At 46.6% G+C, this 27,350-nt stretch overlaps 1 protein-coding gene across 2 annotated transcripts in view; it reads left to right on the top strand.

The window, feature by feature from the left end:
- TNR (tenascin R) overlaps positions 1-26,601 on the top strand; it is a 228,142-nt gene extending 201,541 nt beyond the window's left edge. For both annotated transcript variants that reach the window (XM_061383275.1, XM_061383276.1), the window contains 5 exons: positions 5,504-5,655; positions 7,076-7,172; positions 12,456-12,617; positions 16,894-17,057; positions 18,025-26,601. In XM_061383275.1, the coding sequence (XP_061239259.1) occupies positions 5,504-5,655; positions 7,076-7,172; positions 12,456-12,617; positions 16,894-17,057; positions 18,025-18,144 (695 nt within the window). In that variant the 3' untranslated portion in view covers positions 18,145-26,601. The remainder of the gene's footprint in view (positions 1-5,503; positions 5,656-7,075; positions 7,173-12,455; positions 12,618-16,893; positions 17,058-18,024) is intronic.
- The last annotated feature ends 749 nt before the right edge of the window (positions 26,602-27,350 follow it).

The following is a 27,350-nucleotide window of genomic DNA, read 5'->3' as shown; positions in this document are numbered from 1 at the left end:
CAATGAATATTCAGGACTGATATCCTTTAGGATAGATTGGTTTGATCTCCTTGCAGTGCAAGGGACTCTCAAGAATCTTCTCCAACACCACAGTTCAAAAGCATCAATTCTTCGGTGCTCAGCCTTCTTTATGGTCCAACTCTCATACCCAGCATGACCACTGGAAAAGCCATAGCCCTGACTTAGATGGACCTCTGTCAGCAAAGTAATGTCTCTGCTTTTTAATACACTGTCTAGGTTGGTCATAGCTTTTCTTCCAAGGAGCAAGCATCTTTTAATTTCATGGCTACAGTCATCATCTGCAGTGATTTTGGAGCCCAAGAAAATAAAGTCAGCCACTCTTTCCACTGTTTCCCCATCTGTTTGCCATGAAGTGAGGGGACCGTATGCCATGATCTTAGTTTTCTGGATGTTGATTTTTAAGCCAGCTTTTTCACTCTCCTCTTTCATTTTCATCACTTTCCTCTTTGCTTTCTGCCATAAGGGTGGTGTCATCTGCATATCTGAGGTTATTATTTCTCCTGGAATCTTGATTCCAGCTTGTGCTTTATCCAGTCCAGCATTTTGCATGATGTACTCTGCATATAGGTTAAATAAACAAGGTGACAATATACAGCCTTAACATACTCCTGTTTATCTCTTCTCCAGAGTACTCAGAACTTGGGGTTATATTTGTTTTTTTTCTCCCACCAGAGTGTGAGCAACCTGAAAAATAAGACTGTGTCTTTTGCTTCCCTATATTTCAATCTCCTATCCCAATATTTAGAACCCAATAGACACTTCCTATATGTTTGCTGAATGAATACACAAAAGAATAAACACATAAATCAATTGGAAGATACTGTGAAGGAGGCCAAGGTGGTAGGTTTGACAGCCCATGTGGGCTAAACAGATAACTTTTCCCTGTCCACAGCCTCAGACTGGTTCCCCAAACTTTGCTACCCACAAACACACTTCTGAGAAAAAAGTGTAAGAGTGGGTGGCCAGAGGTGGTCTCACCTGTGCTAATATGAAACGGCACCTTTTGTCTGCAGTTGCAGAGACTTTCTGAGGTTGTTCTCAGAGATAAATACTGATATCATAGTTCAGTTCTGATGCTAAGGCCATTAGATTGGGCAGACACTCTCCAAAGCCGTTAACTCTGACCATTTTAAAGACCACTTCAATAACACAAAGCAAGTAAGGGACAGAGCAGGGACAGGGTCTCTCCTCTCACTCCCAGCCGACTGGGGGCACTCTGTTTGCACTGCTTATCACAGAGCTCACTTCCCTCTACTCAGCATTCAGCCTCCAGATGCCCAACAGAAACCAATTTCTGAGCCATTCTTCCAGTGAATGACCCGATCCTGTTGATCTCCCAATTACATCTAGAAACACTTAGCCGTAAGACATTTCAGTGTACCGATCGCTTGGCATTCCTTTCCTCTCAACTTGGTAATCACAACAGCCTGTGCTTTTAAAAAAAAAAAAGAAAGAAAATGGAAAAAAAAAGCCTCTTTGTCAGGCCAGGTCCTAGTAATTGTATCGAAGGGGAAGAGAAGGAAAGCCTTCCAGTTTTGGTCTTCATCCTAAAATTTCTGCCTTGGAAAAACTACTGTGATGATCTACGTTAGGATTAAAGGTGAGTTTTTGGTATTTTAGATGTATAACATCCAGAGACCTAAGGATGCCCCCCAAAATGCCCTGATCATCTCCTAAAAACATATGAAGCCACAGTGTACACTCAATGAACAAAGCACATTGGGAACCAGTGTATTATATATTATTAACTAAACCAGGGCCCAATAACCCCACAGGAGAATTTAATGGTAAAAACTGGGACACAAGGCTTAAACTCAAGGATAATCAGAGTCTCTTATCCCTCTCGCTCAATCTACACATCTTGGGACCAGCCTACTCAAGACATGCCCACTGGGAAAGAGAGAGAGAAGGAAAGAGAAAATGGGAAAGAAAAGAAGGAAAGAGGGGAGGTGTTTATCCACTCTGCCATGTGGATCTCAACAGAGAAAGCAGATCATTGCACCCCTTAGAGCACAGTATAGCTAACCAATTCCACCTCTGGACTCTTTAAGAAGAGGAGAACATACTAGAGGAACTGTGGAGTTCAAATCCAGCTGGTCTTCAGGCTCATCTGAAGAGCTTTGGTTTAATACTGATTCCTGACACCCAGCCCCCTCCCCCCACCCCTGCCCCAGCATTCTGATTAAGCAGATCTGCTGCAAAACCCAGGGAACTCAATTTTAATAGTCTCTGGTTTGGGAACAATTAATGAGTCTGCTTCCTCTCCACAGCTGAAAAAGAATAATAATTTGATCATGGACTGGTGGTGGGAGGTAAAACTTTGACGGTCTTGAAAGCTGGAGTAGGGTAAAGAGAAGTGGTTTCATAGTAAATGTCTCCTTCAAGCTCCCAAGATGTGAATATTGCTGCCCCAGATAGTCTGTACAAGCAAAATGCTTTTGATTCTTTCCATTAATGCTACAGACTAAATTATAGTAAGTGGAATCTCTAAGCCACCTGGTGGACTTGCCATTTGTCAAAGGTAAGGCAAGTGCATCCGGCAACTATGCATCAACCCTGCACATGTTTGATGAGCGCCTCCACTAACCAGTCCAATGTGGGGGCCCAGAAGGAGGAGACCATGCCCCTTCCTCTCCCAGGGTGCAGTCTGGAACCTTCATCCCATCCAAACTTATACAGTCCTTGAAAGTAAAAGTGAAAGTCACTCAGTCATGTCTGATTCTCTGCAACTCCGTGGACTATACAGCCCATGGAGTTTTCCAGGCCAGAATACTGGAGTGGGTAGCCTTTCCTTTCTCCAGGGGATCTTCCCAACTCAGGGATCAAACCCAGGCCTCCCACATTACAGGTGGATTCTTTACATGCTGAGCCACAAGGGAAGCCCAAGAATATTGGAGTGGGTAGCCTATCCCTTCTCCAGGGGATCTTCCTGACCCAGGACACTCCTTAGGTCCACTTTTTCTTAATTTGATTTTATCCCTGTTTTCTGACTTTATAAAAATGCATCCCTTTTTTATATGACAGCCTTTAGATATGTAAAAGCTTCTCTCCTCCAGAACAAGTTATCTCATTGTCCTATATTTGTTTTTGGTAGTTCTATCTTTAAAACAACTAATATCTTTGAGCCTTTTGAAAGGATATAAACAGAAATATTAAATAATCAACATTATCAATGTGAAGGAGCCTATATATGATCATTTATTTGTCTGTTCTAAAGTTTGGCCTGGAGTTATATGTGTATTGGGAAGAAATGTGGGGTTCTGGCTCCTTTAAGGAACTGAGGCAGATTCAGGGGAAAGGGTTATTAGTGCATAAGGCAGAAGTGAGCTGAAGACAAGCATGTTTTATGTTGATCTAAAATGAGAAACTCAAGCAGTGAGAAAATAAAGGAAAAAGGAAGGCAGACAAGCCAGTTGCTCTAAAGACCAGCTAGAGAATATCCTGGAAGCCAGGAAATAATCACTGTGCTCCCAAGGTGGCAAGGGGGGTGGGGGGGAGGTGCTTACTCACACTTGTCCCTGAAATGTAACTGGACCCTCTAGGAACAGGTGGGATCAGGTACTCTAACGAGCTCTTGGACAGGCCGGAGATGCAAGTTGAGAGCTTTTCTATAGCTATCAAGGAAATACATTTTGGAGGGTTAAGATATTTAATGTGAACAAAGAACTTTGAGCTAACTTTAATCTTTGGGGCCTTATATGCTTATAAGATAAATATTTGTTGTGGTTTAGTTTCTAAGTCACATACGACTCTTGCGACCCCATGGACTGTAGCCCACCAGGTTCTTCTGTCCGTGGGATTTCCCAGACAAGAATACTGGAGTGGGTTGCCACTCCCTTTCTCCAGGGGATCTTCCCCACCAGGGATTGAACCTGGGTCTCCTGCTTGGCAGGCAGATTCTTTACCACTGTGCCACCTGGGAGACCTATATGATGTTCGTTAATCATTTGCTGTCTGAATAGATGTAGATCCAGTTAACTGTATCATAGGTTATAGTCCCCATTTTAGTAGTGTAAGGAGCACTTGACCTGGAGTCTGAAAACCTAAGTTCAAATGAACGGAGGAAGTCACGTGATCTTTCTGAGCTAGTTTCCTTCTCTGTAAAATAAGTCTTCAACCTATAACAATGTCTTCCTCTCATGTTTCTTGCAAGAATTACATGGAAATAAATGCACACTTGGTAAAGTACTAGTTCTATAGGACTATTTTGTATTCCCTGGCGGAACATGCCTGAAGCAGGTGGTGGCTTGTTCCACACTACCTTAAATGGAAGGGAACCACGTCCGTGGTGTGGCAGCACGCTGCACAGTCCTTATGCAGGAGGAGTTAACACATCTCCAATGTGTTGCATTGCATAAAGCCTACCAAACCACCAGAAGCTCTTACTAGCACAGATGCGTCGTTGAGGTTGCTATGTTACCTCCCTTGTCTGGCATTGTGCTGCTGCTTGCTCCGGCCCACTGGGTGACTCTTCAAGTGGCCCTCTGTTGTACCTGCAGTGCACCGGTTCTGCCACTAGGGGCCGCTATAGGTTCCCATGAGGTCCCTACCTCACCTCTCTTCATGATTCTGCTACAGTTCGCAGGATGCAGAACCACAGCAGCGCACCACCCTTTCCATTGAACCCAGAGATCATATATTTACAGGGTACCCAAGGCACTTTTCCTCCCGTGGAAAGCTCTGCCTTTAACTAGCTCCCATAAGCTCCTGCAGTCCAGTAAAGCTCCTCCCTCGGGACCTCTGCTTTCTGGCTTGCCTGTTGAGCATTAAAATCTGCCCTGAAGCCAAGCTCTTCAAGACACATGATTTAAGCTTCTCTTTCAGCTAATTAGATATTGTTCTACAAATTGGGCTGTTCTCTCTGAAAGATGAGCAGCAATTTATTTCCTCTGCCCTCTCCTTAAACTTAAACTGAACTGTAAAACATGGCCATTTGTTTAGTCCAATCAGGAAATTATTTTGCATGAGAAATAGATATCCATCTTCTTGCTAATACTAAGCCTGTTTGGGGCATTACTTACGGGTTGCTGTGAAAATGGTGGACGGCTATGCTTAAATCCCTCTCATTCTTTTGAGATGTGGGCTCTGTGGTGATTTATTGTGGCCCATGTATCTGTAATCATCGCCTAAGTAACCCATCACTCTCTGTATTAACATACTTTCACCCTTGCTAGAGGAATATTTTTATTATCCTCATCTTTCTGATGAGAAGACGGATGCCAGGAAGTCAGGCTATTTGCCTAAGCTAAACAAGTGGGGGAGTGGGGGAGTCACACAGTGAACCCAGCTCTTTGGTCTTCAGATCCCATAAAGCTGTATACTGTCTGATAAACCCAACATCAGCTGAAGATTCACTGAGGATTCCTTATTGCTCTTGATGAAGCACTGTCAGATTCTCTAAAATGTTTTACAGTCCAAGGGGCTCTCATGCATAGTGGGAGGTCCCTACCCCACTATGGAAACTGCCTCTTTTCCTGTGCAGGGGGCCGGGTCTTCCCTCATCCTCAAGACTGTGCCCAGCATTTGATGAACGGAGACACTCTGAGCGGGGTTTACACCATCTTCCTCAACGGAGAGCTAAGCCAGAAGTTACAGGTGTACTGCGACATGACCACCGATGGGGGTGGTTGGATTGTAAGTATCTTTGGCTGTTCTCCAGGCACGCCAGCGACCTTGGTGCCTCCATCCACCTGGCTCGGCACCCATCCATCCATACTTCACCATCCTTTGGCCATTTTTTCATCCACTCTCCCCACCCCTCCACCCTCACCCCACAGGTCCACTCTGTAACTCTGCATCGTCCTCAGGGCCCTTGTTCAGCAGCCCTATCACAGGTTTGAACAGGCAGAGGAAGGAATAAGAATATGAGGCTGTAGTGGTCCAGCCAAGAAAGGGGGACCCAGGAAAATGGCTCCTTCTGGGGGGATAGTTCATGCAGGAGGGTGCCAGGAAAAGAGAGAAGTAGCTCAGATAGGCCCAGGGGTCTTCCCTGCTGAAAACTGCATCTATGATAAGGAGTAGAGGAGGTGAGTCCCTCGCAGGAGGAGGGAAGTCTCTATGGGGAAGTGATCAGTATCTTTCTGTTGGAGAATCACATATGGCGGAGCAGTTAAGGTGCAGAAAGTGGATCGCCACCTCTATGTACAAAGGCCACCCCTGTCTCCATCCTCTCCTGGCCTCTCCGGTTCTTCCCCAATAGTCTTCAGGGAGCAGAAGTGGTAGGGAAAAGAGAGACTCCATTTCCTATCACGCTCCTCCCATGTCCAATAGGGCAGTACAGAGAGAAGAGAATGGGCAGCCTGGCGAATGGCCTCACACATCACTGCAGGCCACTATGCAGGTGGGGGAGTTCTGGCAGCCTGGCCCGAAAGCAGCCCAGCATTAGCTGAGTCAGTTGCAGATGGAAACCCTACCCCTTCACCCCACTTCCTCCTGAGGATCCCGCTTCCAGCAGCAACACACCATGCTGGATTTTTCACAGTGCCAAATGGATAGTTGTTGAATGGAGTCAAACTCTTGGGAGATGTCTTCTTTTATGTTTCTGACATATTTGTGCCTTCTTCTTAAAGCATAATCGGAAGTTGAAGTCGAGGCTGATGTATTGGAGGTTAAATGAAATTAGCACTTAAACAGCTCAGAAAGTGAATGATACACACTTGCTTTGCCTGAAACAAGATGATGACGTTACTGGCTGATCTGAAATGGGTCCCATTCTTTTGGTGAAAAATGCTTTCTGCTGCATGCCATGGTGTGAAAAGATGAATTTGAGAGCCTAGCCTATTTCCCTTGACTATCAGGGGTTTGATATGTATCCTGAATCCTTTCTACATGGCAGGGGTGCAAATTAGTGTCAACATCACACCCCAGCCTATTCATCAAGGGCCCCTGGGCTTCAGAGAAGGGCTCCGAGCGTCTCCTGCCATGACCGCTGTGCACATACCGAGCTCTCTACTGCAGTGGTGCTTACCTGAGTGTCTCTGTCACTGCAGATATAAAACTCTGGTGCAGCAGTTTGACTCATTTTTTTTTCATTTGTCCCCCTCTCTCTTCACAGGTATTCCAGAGGCGGCAGAATGGCCAAACTGATTTTTTCCGGAAATGGGCTGAGTACCGTGTTGGCTTTGGGAACCTGGAGGATGAGTTTTGGCTGGGTAACGCCTCCTTTTTTGTTTCCCTTGGAATGCTACTCCGGCTTTTTGTCCGTCTCTCTCCGTTCTGTGTCCATCTGGGATTATCAGAAACCCTGGGTCTGTTGAGAAGTTGACAGCTCGTGAATTGCTTTCAGTACCTCTTGCTCTGTTTGGCTCCACTATTGATCTGTTTTTATCTTGTGGTGGTGTTTTCCTCTTTGCTCTGTCTCTTCCCATCCTCATTAATAGTCTCTTATGCTGATGGGTCTTGACGTGAGGCAACTTTTACAAAGGGAGTGAGCTGCCTGGTGGGGGAAGAGGGCAGGGGGAGCAATAGGCTGGCGGGTCATCTCTCAGAAGCCAGGCATCAGCCAGCCAGCCTGCAGGCCAGGAGGAAAATGAGACAGTCGCTCAGACCTTGCTCCTTGGAGGAATATTATTACCTGACTTGGGATGGAAAAGGAAAAAATGAAAATGACATTAGAGGTGACCGGCAATTTCCTAGAGGTCTAACACAAGCGGGAGGTGTAGATTGAGAACCGAACTGGTGTGAGAAGGTAAACAGAACCCGACCCAGGCAGATGGCAGAGGAGCCAGTTCCAGAAAGCAGTACATTTATTATTCCCTGCATCTCCCTGTTAGATTTTCACAGTGATCATGAAGGGAGGCCAAGGAAAGGCAATAATTGTCTTCTATATCTGTGGTCTCCTCTCTATCTCCCGCTCAGCCTCACCATCCTTCTCTTGGATGTTCCTATCAGAACCCCGTAACTGGCCTTCCTGCCTCCTGGATCAACCATTGTCTACATGGCCACTAGAACTATCTCCCTCATGCCAAAATCTGAGCAATGGCTAGCCCCATTTGTAGAACTTTTAAATGAGTCCCCGTCACCAGCACCTTAGCTATGGTACAAGGCCCTCTTCTTGGGCCTGCTCCCCACCACCAAGAGCCCCATTCCCCTTCCCTGCACCCTCCAACTGACACCAAACTCCAAATATTTTCTTATTGAAGTATAGTTGATTGGCAGTGTTTCACGTATAGTTGCATATTGGCATAGTTGATTGGCATAGTTTCAAGTATGTATAACTGCAAAATGATGCAGTTATACATACACACATAAATACATATATCCTTTTTCAGATTCTTTTCCATTATCAGTTATTATAAGATATTGAATATAGTTCCCTGTGCTATATACAGTAAGTCCTATTGTTTATCTATTGGGTTGGTCAAAATGTTTGTTCGGATTTTTGTGGAAGGTAGTATGGAAAAACCCAAACAAACTTTTGAGCCAATACAGTATTTGTATATAGTAATGTATATCTGTTAACTCCCAATTCCCAATTCACCCCTCCCTTTCCCCAGACTCCAAAGCCTTAGGATTACTGTTTCCTTTGCAAGGGACCTCTGCCTATCAACTCTCCCCACCCTCATACACCTTGCTGTGCTTCGTTGCATATTCAAAGCCTCAGCTCACCTCCTCTTCCCCAGTAGGACCTGTCCTAACCATTTTTCCCTAATTTTGCCTGCAGGAGCAGTCTCTCTCTTTTGTGGCCGAAATCAGGGTCTGTTTTCCTTTCTGTTTCTCTTGACTATACTATGTAAACTTCTTTCAGGCCTGGGACCTAACCATATTCATTTTCAACCTCATTACCTGTCACAGTGGCTGAGGATAGTAGGTACCTAAAGTGTAGATACCAATCAATCACTCAATTGATAAGAATTTACTGAATGCCTACTAGATGCCCAGATCTGTATTTGCTGATGAATGTAATAAAAATAGAAGGTAAAAAAGGAAAGAGAAGTGAATAGGAAAGTATCCTTGCCTTCTAAGAGTTTGCAGTCAGCTTGGGAGGTAAGTGTAAAGCACAGAAATCGATGTGCCCACAGCAGACAGTGCTCATGCTTCCCCAGCCTCAGCCACTGGACGCCACAGTCACTTCTGGGAAACATCTGAACTGTCGCACGCTTGAATTTTCTATATATCACTTTTTAAAAAAATTATTTATTTGGCTGTGCTGGGTCCCAGGTGTGGCGCATGGGATCCTCAGTTGTAGCATGTGGGATCCAGTTTCCTGACGAGGGACTGAACCCTGGCCCTTTGCATTGGAAGCTTGGGGTCTGGACTACTGGACTGCCAGGAAAGTCCCTATGTATCACTTTTAATAAATGAAATCTATTCTTTCGTGAAAGAAACATCACAGCATTGCCAAAAACAGAAAGCGAGTCATCATGTGCCATAAATAAAGGGAATCTTAAAAATAAATGCAATGAAAACAGCAAAAATACTAAATGCCAGTTGTTGCTGGTGCTGGTGGTGTTAAAAATGGAGATTAGAAAGTGTTGAGTGTTAAACCACAAAGTTTTTGTTGTTGCTGCTGTTCAGCCGCTAAGTCATGTTTGACTCTTCGAAACTTCGTGAACTGCAGCACACCAGGCTCCCCTGTCCTTCACTATCTCCTGGAGTCTGCTCAAGTTCATGTCCATCGAGTTGATGATGCCATCCAACCATCTCATCCTCTGTCATCCCCTTCTCCTCCTGCCTTCCATCTTTCCCAGCATCAAGGTCTTTTCCACTGAGTCAGCTCTTCACATCAGGTGGCCAAAGTATTGGAGCTTCAGCTTCAATATCAGTCCTTCCAATGAATACACACAGAGTACTAGATCCAGACTGAGAGGAACAGTTAGAATCAGGATTAAGGCTTCCCCTCCATCTACGGAGAAAGAGACAGAATTTGGAAATACCTTTCTCCCTACACATTTACAGTTATTTAGTCCTTACTCCAAAAATGGCTTCCTGGGTGGTTCAGTGGTAAAGAATCCACCTGCCAATGCACGGGGTTCAGGAGACACGGATTCGATCCCTAGATCAGGCAAATCCCCTGGAGGAGGAAATGGCAACCCACCCCAGTATTCTTTCCAGGAATATCCCACGGACAGAGGAACCTGGTGGGCTATAGTCCATGGGGTCACAAAGAGTCAGACATGACTAAGCACATTCCCCAATTATTTCTCGTATCATCAGAGATGCCCTCTCACACTCAGAAACACTGTACTCATCTATGAGCTAGGCCACAGATATTCAGAGAAGGAAGAGTCAGCTTCCTGCAGAAGGCATTGAGAGATGAGTAAAAAGGATGAAGGAGGGAGGGGGATAAGAAAAGAGGGAAGGCAGGGATCCCATTGACATGAGCACACGGGAAAATGAAAAACCATCCAACTAGAGCAAAGATGCAGCTCAGGGAAAGAAGGAAATGAGGTGAGGTGGGTTGAACAAATGTTACAGTCCCTCAGGTGAGGAAGGGAAGCTTTGACTTAATGCCATACGTAATAGGGAGCCAGGGAGGGCTCTTAAGTAGAAGCACAGCCTGGTAGCAGTACTCAGGTGAGGGGTAATACTCTGACCATGGTTTATGTTGTCAGCTGGGTTCCCTAGAAGCAAAGTCTGACACTGGGATTCCTGTTCAAGCCATTTATCGGGCGAGTGCTCTCAGAAGTGGGTGGGGGAAACAGGATAGAGCAGGGAGGAGTTTAACAGTGTGATCTTGGTGGGAGATTAGCATTGGTCTGATCCCCAGGAAAGCTCTGGAGCATGAACTGCTCCTCAGAGTTGGTCCCCAGTGGGGCAAGGGGGCTGGGATTTGGGACTACCCACCCCCTACATCAGGCATTTGATGGGGCTCTGCCCCAAGGCATGGGGGAGGGAGAGGGTAATTTCCAGAGTGAAGCAACTCCTGTTTGAGTAATAAACCTGTGTGTTGTTAGCAGCTGAGGTTATGTCCACTGACCAGTTAAAGGGCATCTGGGTAGGGCACCACCAGGATCCACCACATCACAAGCCAAGTGTAGGGTACCAGTAACCCAGCAAACAGCAAACAGTTATATAACATGTAATATATAATTAACATAAGGCTTTAACTGTCAAACAGGACAGGGAAACAGAAAGATCCAGGTGACCCTCCATCAGCCATATCACCTCTCTGGACTTCAGCCACGTTTTCAACAAAACAAAGAAACTAGCCTAAGTAATCTCTAAATTCCCTTCTATCTGCAATATTTTCAATTCTAAATCATGGTGTACTCTGAAAAATATCAAATGTCACAGCAAAGCAAGAGGACCCCAGTTCAGCAAGCAGGTAGAAATCAGGAGGACTCCAAGATCACCAGCAATGTGGGGGTGGGGGCGGTTCAAAGTCTGGGCAGGGAGGTCAGAATCAGAAAGATCCAGAGCACAGCCAGCCAGAGCAAAGAGACAAGAAAATATGAGAAAATATCACCAAGAAGGATCTGGGCTCTGCCTAACTCTGGACCTCTGGGGTTTGCACCTATTAGATCAAAGGCTAGGAAGCTTAGAGGCCAAGGAGACAGTGGTGGGAGGGCCAAGAGGGTGGGCCGGGGGGTGAGGGTACATGACTGACCAGATAGATGAGTACAGAGGTGGCAGTGCAAAGATATAACAGGTAGATCCGAGAGACAGGAGCTGGCGTCAGGAGACAGGGGACAATATTCTCTGACCCAGTTATGGGAGCCTCAGGAGGGCGAAGGCAGAGAACAGGAAAGGCAGTGTAATTAAAGGTGGATGGAACCCCCTCCCAGGCTATTGGGTAGGATGTCCAGATCCTCTGGACCCTGAGGGTCCACTCTGAGTTCCCCTGATCAATGCTCCTACCTCCTGCTTCCTATCACTCACACCAAAGGAGTCACACCATGATGGTGGTCGTCATTTTCAACCCACACTGTGGTTTGGAGTGGGAGGTGGAGGGGAGGCAGGGGGCAGGCCTAGGCCAGGAATCCTATGGCTCAGAGCTTGTCAATTACTGGGTCAGTACTTGATGGCAGGACCCCTGAGCTGACCTGCAGTGGGAACTCACCAGCAGAACTGGGTGGCTTTTTTGTAGGAGGAAATCTGGGGTCTGGTAAGGTCTGATTGGGCTTCCTTGGTGGCTCAGTGGTAAGGAATCCGCCTGCCAGTGCAGGAGAGATGCAAGTTCAATCTTGGGGTCAGGAAGATCCCCTGGAGTAGGAAATGGCAACCCATTCCAGTATTCTTGCCTGGGAAATCCCGTGGACAGAGGAACCTGGTGGGCTACAGTCCATGGGGTCACAGAGTCAGACATGACCTAGCAACTCAACAACAACAACAAGGGTCTGTTAGATAACCAGCTGGGAAGGTCTAAAAGCTAAAGCAACCCAGTATTCCTCCTCTTTCCCAGAACATCTGTTTTGAGGCCATAGTCGCGTTCTGCCACCCATGTCCGAAGCCACTGCAGCCAGGCTCACTGCTTTCTTGCCTCTTCTTCACAGGGCTGGACAACATACACAGGATCACGTCCCAGGGCCGCTACGAGCTGCGCGTGGACATGCGTGATGGGCAGGAGACCGCCTTTGCCTCCTATGACAGGTTCTCTGTTGAGGACAACAGAAGCCTGTACAAACTCCGCCTAGGAGGTTACAACGGCACCGCAGGTACCCTGGCCCCCAAGAAACCCCCGATGGTGGTGGACATGCAGTAGGGCCCACACTCCAGGCCGAGCTGCACTGGGCAGTGACAGCAGCACCCACAGAGCTGGTGAAGTCCCTGCTGGCCAAGGAGGAGGGTGGAGGGCTGGAAGCGCTGGCTCTGGTCCAGGCTGCCCCCCACCTGGGTTGAAACAATCCCCTGGAGGAGGGCATGACAACGCACTCCAGTATTCATGCCTGGAGAATCCCATGGACAGAGGAACCTGGCGGGTTACAGTCCATAAGGTTGCTAAGAGTCAGACACGGCTGAAGGGACTTGGCACGCACGCAAGCTCCTCACCACTCAGGTGACCTGCAATCACTTTCTCAAGGACTTCAGTTTCCTCATCTGGAAAATCTTAATAACGATGCCTGCCCTAGTTCGCAGAGGAGACAGAAAAAATAATGTGATAAATAGAGTGAAAGTGCTTTTTGAAGTTAAAAAAAAGTACCATGCGAGGGTGAAGGATTATTTTTCTTGTCTAGATTAGTCAATATGGGCTCTCATCCAGTGAAAGCATAATCATCTATTGTCTGGATAGAAATCTCCCCTGCAATGACAGCTAGGAAAATCATCTTTGAACTAATGAAAATAAGACAGATGCCCCCATTCTGAGCTGGCCCTCCTCTAACAGCAGTCTTCATCACACCTCCATCAGGGAACAAACAACAGCTCTACATGTCCCCCCACAGGCCACATGTCTTTTCAGTCCTCCACAAGAACCCATACAGGCATGTTTTCTGTAGATTTTATGACACTTCCACTAAGTACAACAAGCGTCTCTATAAGCTCTGTTGCATTAAGAGTTTTATCAGGATATCGTATCCCAGTCTGATTCTTAGGCTCTGCCAATCTATTTCCTAGGTTCCCTTCCAGTACATATCCTAAAACCTGTTTTGCCAAATATTCCACTATTTGGTATATGGAGTTACTGGTCCTTTCATTAACTCCAATTATATGGCTAAATGCGAGGGTATAAATTTAGCAACATGTTCAAGGCTCTTGGAGTTAAGACCATCAAAGTGTTGCCTCTCCAATGACTGCATCTGCTCAGCCGTTTCTCTGCTCAGCCAGGTGTCTCTTCTCCAAAGAGAAGACATGCTTTCCCTTGTTGTTCACACAAGAGATCATGCCCCATGGCAATCATACCTGCCCGAAGTGCCCCAATAAAAGATCCAATTTACCCACACTTTGGATGTAAAATAGTCATTTGAAATGGAGTGTATTACACAAAATGTCAGACCAAACCATTTCAGAAATAACCTGATACCAACCACTCCCTAAGATTAGAATCGTGCCTGCAGAAATCCGTCCTTATTTCTCCCACAGAAAGACAAGCAAGCCCTCCCACTTCCTCACCTGGCCGAGCCCCCTCCCTCCTCCTCAGTGGCCCCAGGCTGTGCTCTTGCCTGTTGAACTTGGGCCCAACCTCCGCAGTCTCTGTGTAGCTCTGTCTCACTGCTGGACCCCGTGAAGGTCGCAGCTCTTGGACTGAGCTCTACTCTCACGTTTCAGAGGCAAGTCCCACCAACAGTTTGGCCAATCATCAAAAATGAATTGCAGTCTGACCTCGTAGGTCAAATATTCAGTTCATCTTCTTCAAATGATGCGAAGCTAGGCTTATATAGGCCCCTTCTCTGGACAACTTCACACAGTGGTGGTTCTTTCCAGACTGGAAGGTCTCCAGGGAGGAGGAGCCATCCTCTCTCTGGTATTTACTATTGCCCAAGTCCCCTGGCCTTTATCTTGCATGTTGCTCATCTTTATTGGCCCCACTAGAACAGTGGCCTCTGTGGCCTTCAGTGCCAAGTTCAGTCCCTTCTCCCATCTCCATTGTTCTCGAGCCTGCAAAAATCCAAGTCTCTAACCAGGACTCTTAATTGAATTGGAGCTGAACATTACAAGTCAAATTATGGCGAAAAGGTTGTTGAGCAACCTCTAAAAGTTCATCGTGTGAATTGTGAGGACTCATAAGGAGCATAAGGCATGACCTCTGCAAGAACTAAACTTTTATCTGAAAAAGAAACAGTTTGGAAGCAACTCACCACAAAATGAAGGGTACTCACTTCCAGTTTAAGGTGCATTTGGAGAAGGGGGGTCTTAGAGGTTGAAGAAGACTTCATGAAAGCAGCAGCATTTGGCTGGGATCCCAGGGGGAAAGGAAACATTCCAGGGAAAGAAAATCCTGGGGGAGAAGTCACAGAAGGAGCAGTTAGTGTGGAGGGAGGGCAAGTGCAGAGGACCTGGCTGCCCAGGACAAGGTGTGAGTTCAGAAAGAATAGAAAGGAAGCAGGTGGAGTAGGGTGGAGTCAGACCCTGAAGGGCCTTAAGGCCAAGGGGACAGAGGAGTTCTGTCTTAATACGGTGGGCAGTGGGGAGCCATGGTGGGTCCTGAGTGACATAGTGGACGTGGAGTTTTAGGAAGATCCGAGTGTCAGCCTTAAATAGGATAAAGCAAACCTGAGTGAAGACCAGAGACCAGCTGGAGCTGCTGCATTAATCTTGGTAGGAGGTCACAAGGGCCTTGGCTGATCTTAGGAGTTAAGAGAAAAGCATAAATCCAAACAGCAGTTTGAGAGAGAAAAACCAAGACTTAGATAATAGATGGACTGAACGTATGAGGTGGATTTATGAACTAGGAACGGGATCTAGGGAGGAGACAAAGACCAACATCAGGATCATATCTGAGACAGCAGCAGGCAACATCCAAAGTGGAAGCAGGAGGGAATAGTTCCCAGGGAGGGCAGCTTCTAGGTTAGAGAGATAAGCAGAAGATGAGAATATAGAAACGTGGGTAGAGACAAAATAGGGGACTGATGGTAAAGAAAGAGTCTCTAGAAAGTAGGATTAAGCCAGGATTTTTTAAGACACAGGGATTGAGTATGAGTTAGGGTGAGAAGAGATGAAAATGCTAAAATATCAATATATATCTATCTCTATCTGTATCTATATGAAAAAAGGAAAAAAAGTAAGAACTCTTTTCTGCCTTCTCCAGGACCTGGAAGAGATGAGAAAGAATGAATTGTACGTCGGTGGGATTAGCTCTGGGTAGAGATAAAGCCTGGTTTGTTTAGAGAGGGAGATAAAAACGATGGAATAGAAATAATAACATATGGACTTAGGGACCAAGCTGGCCTGAATGGACCAGGCTTCCCTATAAAAGAAAGACCATCCTCCTAAGAATTAAATTGTGACCAGAAGCACTTGGAGGCATTGAGTGGCCACTGTGAGTGTGGACTCAGGAAGCCACAGGATCAGAGCCATGAGTTTCCCCGGCTTAAAGTGGCCTCGGAAACATCTTAAACAACACTCATTCAATAGCATGAGCCCCTTCACAACATCTCTAACCACAAGTTCTGCCAGAGGCCAGAGGTTTGGCCAATAGTTATAAATTAATTACGATTTAATACCTTACTTAAATACTCAGTTCATATGTGTGGCCTGCACAATATGCCAACAAGAAAACCCCCAGCTTCTAAAAATAGAGATATCCCCATATTTCCAAGTAGTCTATCCCATTTATCAATAGCTCTAACTTCACAGTCTCTACCTACTGGTCTTCATTCTTCTCCAAAGAGTGTTTGGTGGAGTTCTGTTTGTTTACTAAATAACCCATCAAATATTTGGAGTCAGTGATCTAGAACCTTGTCTCCCCTTACAAGTCTGCTTTTCCCCAAGATACAGCCCTGGTTTTCCCAATCACTTCTCCTCTAATATGATTAGGATTTTCTTATCATCTTGCTTCCTACAGACAGAAACTCTAGTTAGGTAATGTCCTTCTTCACATGTGGACCCAAGTTCTGAACGAGCAGATATTGACGTGACCAAGGCCTGATGAGCCATGGGGAAAGCCAGGCTGCACAGTGGTGACCCGGATTACCCAGGGCAACATGACTCATCACTGTCTCCTCTGAGACACAAGGAGCCGTCCATGCCTGTGTCCCAGTGCTGGCCTGGAGGAAACAGTCAAGGGTGGAGAGGGGGAGCTGAGTGAACACATTCTGAGCAGAAGGTCAGGGGAATGAGGAACTGAGTTGGAGAGAGCAGCACGGATGTAGGGGACCCCAGGAGTACGTGGAGAAAGAGCTCAGTGTAGCCAGGCCGAAGCTGAATAGACACAGAGAGGTAAGTGGAAGGTCTCTGAAGCAGAAGCCAGGTTTGTTGGGCCTGGGTCAAATGTCCAGAACGTTGAGACAAAAGAGTGACAAATTGGACAGCTTCAAGCATGTGTTTTTTTCCCAGGGGACTCTCTCAGCTACCATCAGGGCCGCCCATTCTCCACAGAGGACAGAGACAATGACATAGCAGTTACCAACTGTGCCATGTCGTACAAGGGGGCTTGGTGGTATAAGAACTGCCACCGGACCAACCTCAACGGGAAATACGGCGAGTCCAGGCACAGTCAGGTGGGTGAAACTCTGCCGCTGCATAGATGAACCAGAGCCGTGCAGCCCACGTGCCTTAGCTTCATGTTCTAAGTGCACAGGTGGGCCTTGCATTTCCTTTTTAAAAAGATACACTCAGAGTGTTGAGAACGGATTCTTATAAAGAGGAAAATAATGCAGACACTGAGATAAGAACAGGACAGAGTCAAAGCCAGAGGAAGAAAAGGGGAACACACCCGGATCTGGGAGCTAGAACTCACCCAGAGAAACCTTGATGACCAGTCAAGTCCCATTTCATTTCCTCCTCTAGGATATCCCGTGAAGAGCTTATCAAGTTCAGGGACAGCTTCATGCAAAGAAGGTTCGGCTTGGCTTCATCCAAAGAAGTATCCTAGGAAGGGAGAGAGCAGAAATAGCAGTGTAAAAGAGACCATGTCTCCCCATTGGAGACTACACATCCATCGGCTGGGCCGGGCAATAGGGTGACCAACTGGGACCTCTCTAGTTTTAGCACAGGAAAGGCCAGCAGCCAGGGGCACCCCTTAGTCCTGGGCAAACCAAGATGGTTGGTTACGTGATAGATGGAAACCACTTAACACTCCCATCAGGAGTGAGCAGTCAAACACAGTTATGCTCTTCAAAATGCTTCTATACTGTTGGGAATCTGAAATTCAAATTTACTGGTGCATGCAAATCCTGAAAGCCCAAACCAGAAAGCCAGTGATAAGGAAAGACCTGCTACACATTCCTATTATAGGCCCAGACCACAAGCATGCCTAAAGAGAAAAGCTAGGAAAAAAAAAAAATCTCTGTTTTTTTGGCCCCTTTTTTTGGGGGGAGGGAACTCAGCCACAAAGCTTCAAGTTAATGGAAAAGGGCTAAATGTTCATCTTGGATTCCCCGCTCTCAGCACCCTCTTTCTTTTCAGGCTGGGAGTTCACTTGAGTGGGGAAAGGTGATCTGACATGCTCATCTTTCTCCTTCCCAGGGGATCAACTGGTACCACTGGAAAGGCCACGAGTTCTCCATCCCCTTCGTGGAGATGAAGATGCGCCCATACAGCCACCGTCTCGTGGCGGGGAGAAAACGGCGGTCCTTGCAGTTCTAAGCAGTGGGCGGCTGCGAGCCAACTGACCTTTTCTGTCATTTGTTTGTACTTTATAATATGAAACAAGGGGTGGGGGACATAGTAATGTGCTTTGCAACATGTTAAGAGTGTTTGAAGGAAGCGGGATGTAGCAGGAATCAGTTGAGAATCAGCAGCTCATGGTTTCTGCTGCCCCCGTGCCTGCCCTTCAGTCTCCATGCTCCCTCCTACCCAGCCATCCTTAACCATCCCCTTTTTTTCCACCAAGGAGGAACAGTGAGACATTTTCTTAAAAGACCAACTCAAAACCAGATCGTGGAGTCAGATCGGTGACAGGCATGTGCCTTCTTTCCTGCCCTCCTTCTGAGATACCCTTAACTTCCAGGAACCGAGCTCTGGTCACTGCCTTCGGTGGCTGGGTTCTCACACCAGCCCCGAGAAGAGAGAGAGAAGCTCCAGCAAGAGAGCTTTGCCAACAAGTCCCCTTAAAAGGAAACAGATTAACCTCATCCTGTCCCAGCAACCCAAGTCCTTTGTAATGGGCCAAAGATTCTCATCAAACATTCTTAGTCTTACCAGCCAAGTGTCCTCTGTCGCCTCCTATTTTCCAGCCAACCCATCCTTTGCCCACTTCCATCCTACCTTAAGATCCCCTGTGGCCTCACAAGCCCAGCCACTGTTTTGGATTCTAGTTCCCAAGGTGTTGCTTGCACCTGGCCTGGGCTGCACAGCAGCCGTGTGTCTGAGGGTCATAAATCCCTGCCCCCTCCCTCAGGTCAACTTTCTTTGAAGCTGGAAGAGGGAGAGAGCTATGGTTCACAGCACTTTGGGGTCAGACACTGAGGGAAAAGACAGAAGCAGCAGATCTGGGCTCCCCTCGGAACCTGCCATTGAGATCACAGGTGCCCTGGGGAGCATAGATCCCACCCAGCTCCATTTTCTCTATTTCTGGTCCTATTTGTCATGGATTCTTTTTCCCTGAATTGCAAACTAAAGCCTCAGTTCTGAGGCTCTCGTTTCAGCCAGGGTCTCCTTAAGGCAAGTGGCTTAATAAGAGTCAGGAGAAGTTATATGACCAGCCAGCCATTCCCCTGACTGATAATCTCTGGGAAGAGGTGGAATTTCAGGGTTTGGGTTTCAGTTTTCTCCTCTTTCTTTTGGTCCAGTGAGAAACAGGAATGACCCCCTTAATGAGGTGAGCTCACGAGAAGCCTTTCTCCATCTTCTTTTATTATTCTGCCTTTGAGAGGAAAAATGAAAAGTGCCAGAGGAAATTACATCTAAAAATCCAAAGGTGAATAGGGGAGAAGTATAGGCCTACCTCCCGTTTTATGAGATGTGCTCTCTTCGCTAGCATGATTTGATTTTTACACCCAAGAGAGCTGGAGGCTCTAAAGCCATGACCCTTCAACTTCTCCAGCCAAATGTCAGCTACAAACATTCCTGTGGGGTCTGCCAAAATTCATGCCCATCTCCCCAGCCACTTGTTTCCTCCTCTCTCTCTTTCCTTAAGGCCTCAGGTTTGGGTTTTTTTTCTTTGTAATATCCACCTTTAGTCAAACTGAGGCATCCTGGGCCTTTCCTAGCCAATCACTGGACGAGCCTGAGAGCTGGCAGTTTTCTAAAGGAAACATGCCCAATGTAACTGAGCTCTATTAAGCAGGGAAGGACAGTCCGTCAGGCTGGCAACCACGTTTCTGATGTAACGAGTATGGAGTCAGCTGCCCCTTGCCCTCTCCCTTCAGTAGATCTTCAAGGTCTTGCTCACTGCCCGCTGCCATGGTGTGCATGTGACTGTCAGACCAGTGGCGGAAATGGAGGTGACATTCCCATTTCTCAGTTCCCCATGGGCTTCAAAAAACTAGGGGGAAGGAAGAAGAAACAGAAACAAGTCTTTCAAGAAACCCGTTAATTAAGATTTAGCTAGAGAGTGGGAGCCCAGTGAACAGCAGGAAGCTTGTTGGATGAGGAACCTGGGGTCTCAGGGGTGGGCCCAGCTCTGCCGTGTTTTGGCGCTATGACTTCGGGAAGGTTGTTTCACCTCTTGGGGTTTCAGTTTCCTCATCTGGTTGGATGAGACTAGAATGGCTTCTAACTTCCCTTTCGGTTCTGACGGTCAGTAAGGCTAGTCTCTGATCTGAACATGGAAACTGGCATTGGTGAGCGAGCAGAACTAAGTAATGAAAATTCACTAGAAGCCCTGCTTTATGAAAGACAGAGAAAAAGAAAAGCTGATTCTGGAGTCATCAGTAAACATATACACATGTACATAGACACACACACACACACACACGAAAACATTGCAGAGAAGACTGTGCCAAGGAAGTGGCTGGACTCATTTTATCCATAAAAGCAGAACCGGGGTCCTGGGTGGTACGAATACAGCCCACCTCATCAAGGGAACTGAGACGGGAAAAGATGATGGGCCCTCATGTTGTCAATTCAGGTGAAAGCCAAGAAACATCAGTGGGAATCAAAATCTGTCTTCTACTGGAACCATTTTACCCTGTGGAACATTTTTATAAATAATATCAGCAGCATTGCCTAGATTCCTGTTAAAGAATTTCAAAGCAAAGAAAGGAACTTCAAACACTAGCTCACCTAACTTCCAAAAAAAAGGATTTATAGATTCCTTTTATTAGGTAGAGTGATTTTCTCACAAGTCACCATTTTTAAGAGACACTGTACCTCAATATCTCCCCAAGGCCTGTGGTCAACTGGACTCAAAGCATCATATCATGACTCATGGATTCCTGCTTATCCTGTTCCTCCAAGCACCTGTGCTCTTTCCAAAGATGGATCCAGGAAACAATAGTCACAAAGAGCTCACCCTCACACACCACAGTTTCATTCAAGGGACTCAGAAGAAATAGAGGTGGACTCTGCTCAGAAGCAGTTTAACGGCAGACACATCAGGATATGTGCTTATAGAAAAAGAAAAGAAAACACCCTACCGATGACCTCAATAGGCTCACCACCTAGACCCAAGACCCGAACAGTTTCTTCTTCTTGCATCTCCCCATCAGATAACTTCGAATGCAGTAAACACTTTCTCCAGGTTTATTTCTGGAAGGTGAAGGGGCAGAGGTAGCGAAGAGATGACAAATTTGTGGAAAACTCCTGCCGGCCTTGAGACTTCCTTGTGGCTCTGCTGGTAAAGAATCCACCTACAATGCAGGAGACCTGGGTTTGATCCCTGGGTTGGGAAGATCCCCTGGAGAAGGAAAAGGCTCCCCACTCCAATATTCTGGCCTGGAGAATTCCATGGACTGTATAGTAAGTACTGCTGCTGCTGTACTTCACTTCAGTCTTGTCCAACTCTACAACCTCATAGACGGCAGCCCACCAGGCTCCCCCATCCCTGGGATTCTCCAGGCAAGAACACTGGAGTGGGTTGCCATTTCCTTCTCCAATGCGTGAAAGTGAAGTCTCTCAGTCGTGTCTGACTCTTAGCTACCCCATGGACTTCAGCCCACCGGGCTCCTCCGTCCATGGGATTTTCCAGGCAAGAGTACATGGGGTCGCAAAAAGTCAGAAACCAGTGAGCAACTTTCACTTTCAACTGGAGGCGGGAAACTTGCTAAGCATGACCACAAGGTGGCGTTGACACCTCCCAGTCACTTTCTGATGATGGGGTTGAGGACACAGTGCCTCCAGGTTTTCAGAACTCATACCAGACCAGGACCCAGGAAAACTAGCTGACTGATCTGTAAAAGAAACAACAAAAATGGTAGCAAGAAAATGCAAAGCAAAATCCCAGTAATAGTTTAATCCACCCTACCCTTCATCTACCAGATCCCCACTCCACTACTCATGGAGTATGTAAGACACCCAGCACCTATGCCCTCCCACCTGGGAAGCCAGCAGCTCTCTGCACAGTGAAGCTGTTATTTCAAAGACAAATGTGAAGAACCAAGGTTGCCAATGAGTTCAGTGCCAAACCAAGCAATCTTTAATCACATTTATACTTTCAAAATCCAGTCCCAGAACCGAGCCATAGATTAAGGGACAACAGGTCATTATGGAATCTTCTCAAAGAGCCCTTTTAAAAGCACCATTTGAGAGCGGGTTTATGACTTCCTCTTTGTCCTCTCTTCTGGAGGATAAATGGGATCTGTGAGAACAGTGGGTACAACAAGCTGAGGGGGTTGAAATAGACTAGCTAGTGGCTTGGATTTGCAAATACTCCTGGGGCATGCAAACATTTTTCTTTTTCTTTTTTTACCATCCACTCAGAACTTCAGGGAAGGTGGAACCACTTACTCAGGATATGTGCTTTTCTATGATTTGCTTTCTTATCACCAGACTCCTATTCAATCTAATCCCTTACTTCCATTTCTTTCCCTCCAAGGGGGACACGAGGGCATCCCAGGTGGCTCAGTGGTAAGGAATCTGCCTGCCAGTGCAGGAGACGTGGGTTTGATCCCTGGGTTGGGAAGATCCACTGGAGGAGGAAATGGCAACCCACTCCAGTATTCTTGCCTGGGAAATTCCATGGACAGAGGAGCCTAGTGGGCTTCTGGGAAGAGCCAATTCATTGGAAAAGACCCTGATGCTGGGAAAGATTGAGGGCAGGAGGAGATGGGGGCGACAGAGGATGAGCTGGTTGGATGGCATCATTGACTCAATGGACATGAGTCTGAGCAAACTCTGGGAGATAGTGAAGGAAGGGGAAACCTGGCTTGCTGTAGTCCATGGGGTTGCAAAGAGTCGGACATGGCTGAGTGACTGAACAGCAACAAAAGGGAGAACTATATTTGCATCTCACTGTCCATTCTTAAAACATTGATAAGGAACCTCAGAAAGATTCACACTTCAGTTTCAATAATCCCAAGAGGGTGGGGTAATCTGCTTTCACTTGTCTCAAACTTGCCACAGCTGTAAGAAGAGCCTTGGGACCCCAGAGGCCTGTAGAGAATCTGGGAAGTTTAGGAGTCTTGCTTCTTGCACAAATCTCCAGATACCGAGAGCTGCTGATTCAGCCTCCCTGGGTGGCATGTTTTCCTCCCAGTAACAGTGACAGAGACGTTCTTTGCTCTAAGGACGAGTTATGGGGTCAGCTGCCTCACTGCCGCACTGCCTCTAGCCTTCCTCTGGTTCTACCTCAGGGTCCCTTGGCCAAGACCCTGAAGATCTGTGACTAAATGCATCCCTAAACCATTGTTGCTCCTACCACCAACCCCACACAGATGGGACAAAGTTTTCCTCAGCAATTCTGGAGCATTCTGTCACTACCAGGCCAAATGAGCACCCGCAGGCTAAAGGAAAACTCTTAAAAACAAATAAGGAAAAAACTCCAGGAAAATGGGTGTGCTGATATAGGTCCAATATGAAAGAATGGCTCGAGTTCGTCCTAACTGTATCCAGGCTGGATTTACTGGTCTACTCTGGACGCATCAAGCTTTGAGAAACAACTGGGAAGGAAAAATTAAATGCAAAACACAAAATAACATAAAAAATAAGCTGATGGGTCATTGGAGACTAAAAGCAAGCTTTTTACAGATGGCCCCACAGTAAGAATAGCAAATAAACAAACAAACAAAACAGAGACCCGAGTGAGGAGGCCTGGAAAAGGGACCAGCATTAGTCCTTTGAGTCCTGGCCCCCACCAGAGCTCCCATCAGTTCACCCGCTTCACAAGAGGAGGAGCAAAGGCACCAGAGGTCTTCACACCACAGAAATGAGAAGCAAAGCGGCTTTCTTTGCTTGCTCCACCTGTCTGCCTGGACCTTGCTTTTTCTTCACAGCAGCCACAAACCCGATTTGCCATCTCCAGCATTTCTGATTAATTTTTCAAGGTCACCCCTTGCCTGAAGCATGACTTCATTGCACCTGCAGCACTTCATTGTCCAAATGTCCTTGGCAAACCTCACCGTCTTTGGACAGAGCTGCACTTCCTCCCCACCGGAAATTCTTGCTCCTTCCCCAAGCTTAATAAGGCTACGGCAGAGCATCCAAAGATCACAGCTCCTGTTCCTCAGAAAAACCCCTGTCTGCTGTTTATTTCCTAAAACAGCTCCTCATTGTTGGCAGTGAGGCTGGGCTGGTGCTAAATTTCCAATTCATTTAACCCTTCTGGTCTCACAGGTCCCACTCTCCCAAGTACTCGCATTGGCTTGTTGGCACCAGGGTTCATGGGAGGCAGTGCAGACACCCCAGGAGGCCTGGAACACCGAAGCCTTGAGAGAGGGTTTGGATCCAGATGCATGGCCAGGAGGCGAATGCATGGATGATCACATTGTTTTCTTCCCATCACTGGTTTGGCAGCCCCCAGGAAGACCCTGTTTTGTTCAGTAATGTGCTCAACACAGCTTCCAAACAGCAAGTGTTGGGAACCTTCAGAGCTGGAAGGGTCTCTGAAGCTCATCTAAGCCATCCCTCTCATTTCATTTTCCAGGAAACTGAGGCCCAGAGAGGTTAGGCAACTTGCCCAAGTTCACACAGCTAATTAGTAACAGAGGTGAGATTAGATCTGGCATAGGCTCTTAAACTTTTCTCTTCCCAAATGAAGACTAAGAGAAACGGTATTGGTTATAAACATTTTATTTTCCAGATACTGTGTTAGAAGCTTGACATCTATTACTTTGTTAAATTTTCACCACATCTTGACTCAAGTTTAATCATCTTACAGATGAGTGAATAGAAGAACAGGAAGATTAAGTAACACACACAAAGTCACACAGCTGCCAAGGAGAACCATAATGGGAAGCTCTCTAATTCTAAAGTCCATGCTTTTGCGGCTTCATGAGGCTGCTGCCCTTTATATTTATTTAGCCACGTGGCCACCATCTTGGATTTGCTAATGTCCTCACAAAGGGGCAACTTCCTCTCTCCTCTCTGTCTTTTAAGAAAAGGGAATTCTTGCTTTTTTTTTTTTTTTTTTTTTGCCACTACTCCAGGGGACCTTCAACCTCACCATCAGAAGTTAAGAAACATCCCGGCAACTTTTTCCTTTTTTCCTTTTTTTTTAAATTTGGGAAATGAAGGAGAGGGTCACAGTGGGTTGGGAGGAGAAGATAAGAACCAGAACACAAACACTGGTTCGCCCACCCCACTCCTTGGAGAATATGAAGCCTCTGTCTCAGCCAACGTTAGAAGAGGGGGCAATTCCAGGGTCATTTTTCTCAAACTGAGGCAGGAGACAAAGCCAGGATTGAGAAGGGGGATACCCCAGAATAAGCATGGCACGTGCTCCTAGAGTGTCAGCTTTACTCTTGAATTTGGGAGAGGAAGGACTGTATTATTCATGTATTCAAACCAATGCAGTTGGTATCAAATGCAGAAATGCTGAAAATGTTTAGGCTAAAGCCTGTAAGTTAAACACTGATTTGGGCTCCCTCCTTCCAAACTCTCAGGGTTACTAGGACCTTCATGGTTCCTTGCAGGGACAAATCAGTGAAAATTTTTGAGGAATGAGGCTAGAAAAAGGCAGGAGACAAGTTACTTTTGTTTATTCCCTGATTTCTTTACCCGTCTCCCTACCTGCTTTCCCCTCCCAGTGGGCAGAGGGGCTCAGAGGACTGTGGCTATAATCTCAGCTCTCTTGGCTACTTTGGGGGATTTACAGGGAAATCAGTACTTGGCAACTTGTATTTTTCACTGCCTGGCCCGAACTCCAGACATGAGCCCCTTTCTCTTATTTGAACAACATTCATATGTAAGGAATAGATGTCCTGGGAGAGATCTCTGCATCCTGGTCCTCTCCCATGTTGGGGCTGCTTGGGCAGCAGTGACATCTCTGTGTTAGATGCAGCAGACATCATGGCTTACAAAAAATGTCAGCCAGGGAAGTGCTGCCCTGCCAACCCTCTGTCCCCACCCGTGCCCTCTCTGTTGCTGAACTCACACCACGGCCACACAGAGCAAGGTTTAGAATCCATACGAGCTACCGTTAACACACAGACTTCCCTTTCCTATCATTCCAACCTCAAAGACACTCCAGGCCCTAGGAATTCCCAGCTACCCTAAGCAAGTCACCGTGATCTTGAAGGAGCTGTTACCTGGGGCTCGGCAGCTGGAACCCACCCCAGTGGTCTCTAGACTGTTGTTCTGAGAAATCACAAACACCAAATCCTCCAATCCCTCCAAATTTGAGTTTGTTGTTTTAACCTTTAACAGCCTTTTCAGGTAAAAAATAACAAAGATCGATTTACTCACTTTGTAGCTACACTGTGCCTGGAAAAGCATTTACTTAAAGACTAGAAAGACTAGATGGAAGAAAGGAAAAAAACAAGAACACATGGAGTACATACTCCTCAGGTGTTAAGTGAGCTAAAATAAAAATAAATACAGACAGAGGAAGGGAGAGGACAAACCAACTTCCCCCATCCTTCCATGGCACTGTAGCTCAAAGACTGGAATCTCCGCTTGTTAACCATTGTTAACTAGTATTTTTAGTCCTGGTTGCTTTTAGCCTCTGTATAGTTCCTTTTTTAAAACACATTTTCTATACGTTAATAAAAGATCCTGAAGGAATGACATGCTTTTGTGGAGTCCTGTGGGGAATCCTGGAGACGCATCTTTCTTCCCAGGAGGCTGGCTTTGCCTCTGCCCAGGCCCCATCCCCGACCCCTCAGGCTCACCCATCACTTTCACCAAAGCATCTTCCCAGAATCACCGTTTTGGGTGGTGGAAGGGTTGCTAGACCCAGTTCCATCGTGTGTGGGTTGGGGGGTGCTCCCCCACACCAACAAATGATTCTCCAACACTGTGAATACAGGTGCCTTCCCTGGTGGGCCAGTGGTTAGGATGTCAGGCTTCCACTGCCGGGCTCCAAGGTTCGATCCCTGGTCAGGGAACTAAGATCCTGCAGATTGCTTGGTGTGGGAAAAAAGAAAGTCAGGTAAAGGGCTCAGTCTCACAGGACCACCCTCCACTTCAGACCCCAGTCACAAGCCCAGATTGCTACCTGTGCTTCTGACCAATGGGCTCCAAACTGGAGGTTCCGGTGACTGATTTGCCAGCATAGCTCACAGAATTCAGAGAATCATTTTCCTCAGTGGATCATTGGTCTGTCATAACAGGCTATATCTCAGGATATATCCTGAGGATATATATATATATCCTCAGGAACAGTTCCACCTGTTCATCAACGTGGAAGTTCTCTGAACCCTGTCCTTATAGGTTTTTATCAGGTATTATGTGATTGATTAAATCATTGGCCATTTGGTGATTGTTCCAGCCTCCAGTCTCTCTCTCTTCCCTCCCTGGAGGTCAGGGGGTGGGGC

This window comes from Bos javanicus, chromosome 16, assembly GCF_032452875.1.
Source record: "Bos javanicus breed banteng chromosome 16, ARS-OSU_banteng_1.0, whole genome shotgun sequence".
Taxonomy (NCBI): Eukaryota; Metazoa; Chordata; class Mammalia; order Artiodactyla; family Bovidae; genus Bos; species Bos javanicus.
This window is presented reverse-complemented; position numbering and strand designations above follow the sequence as displayed.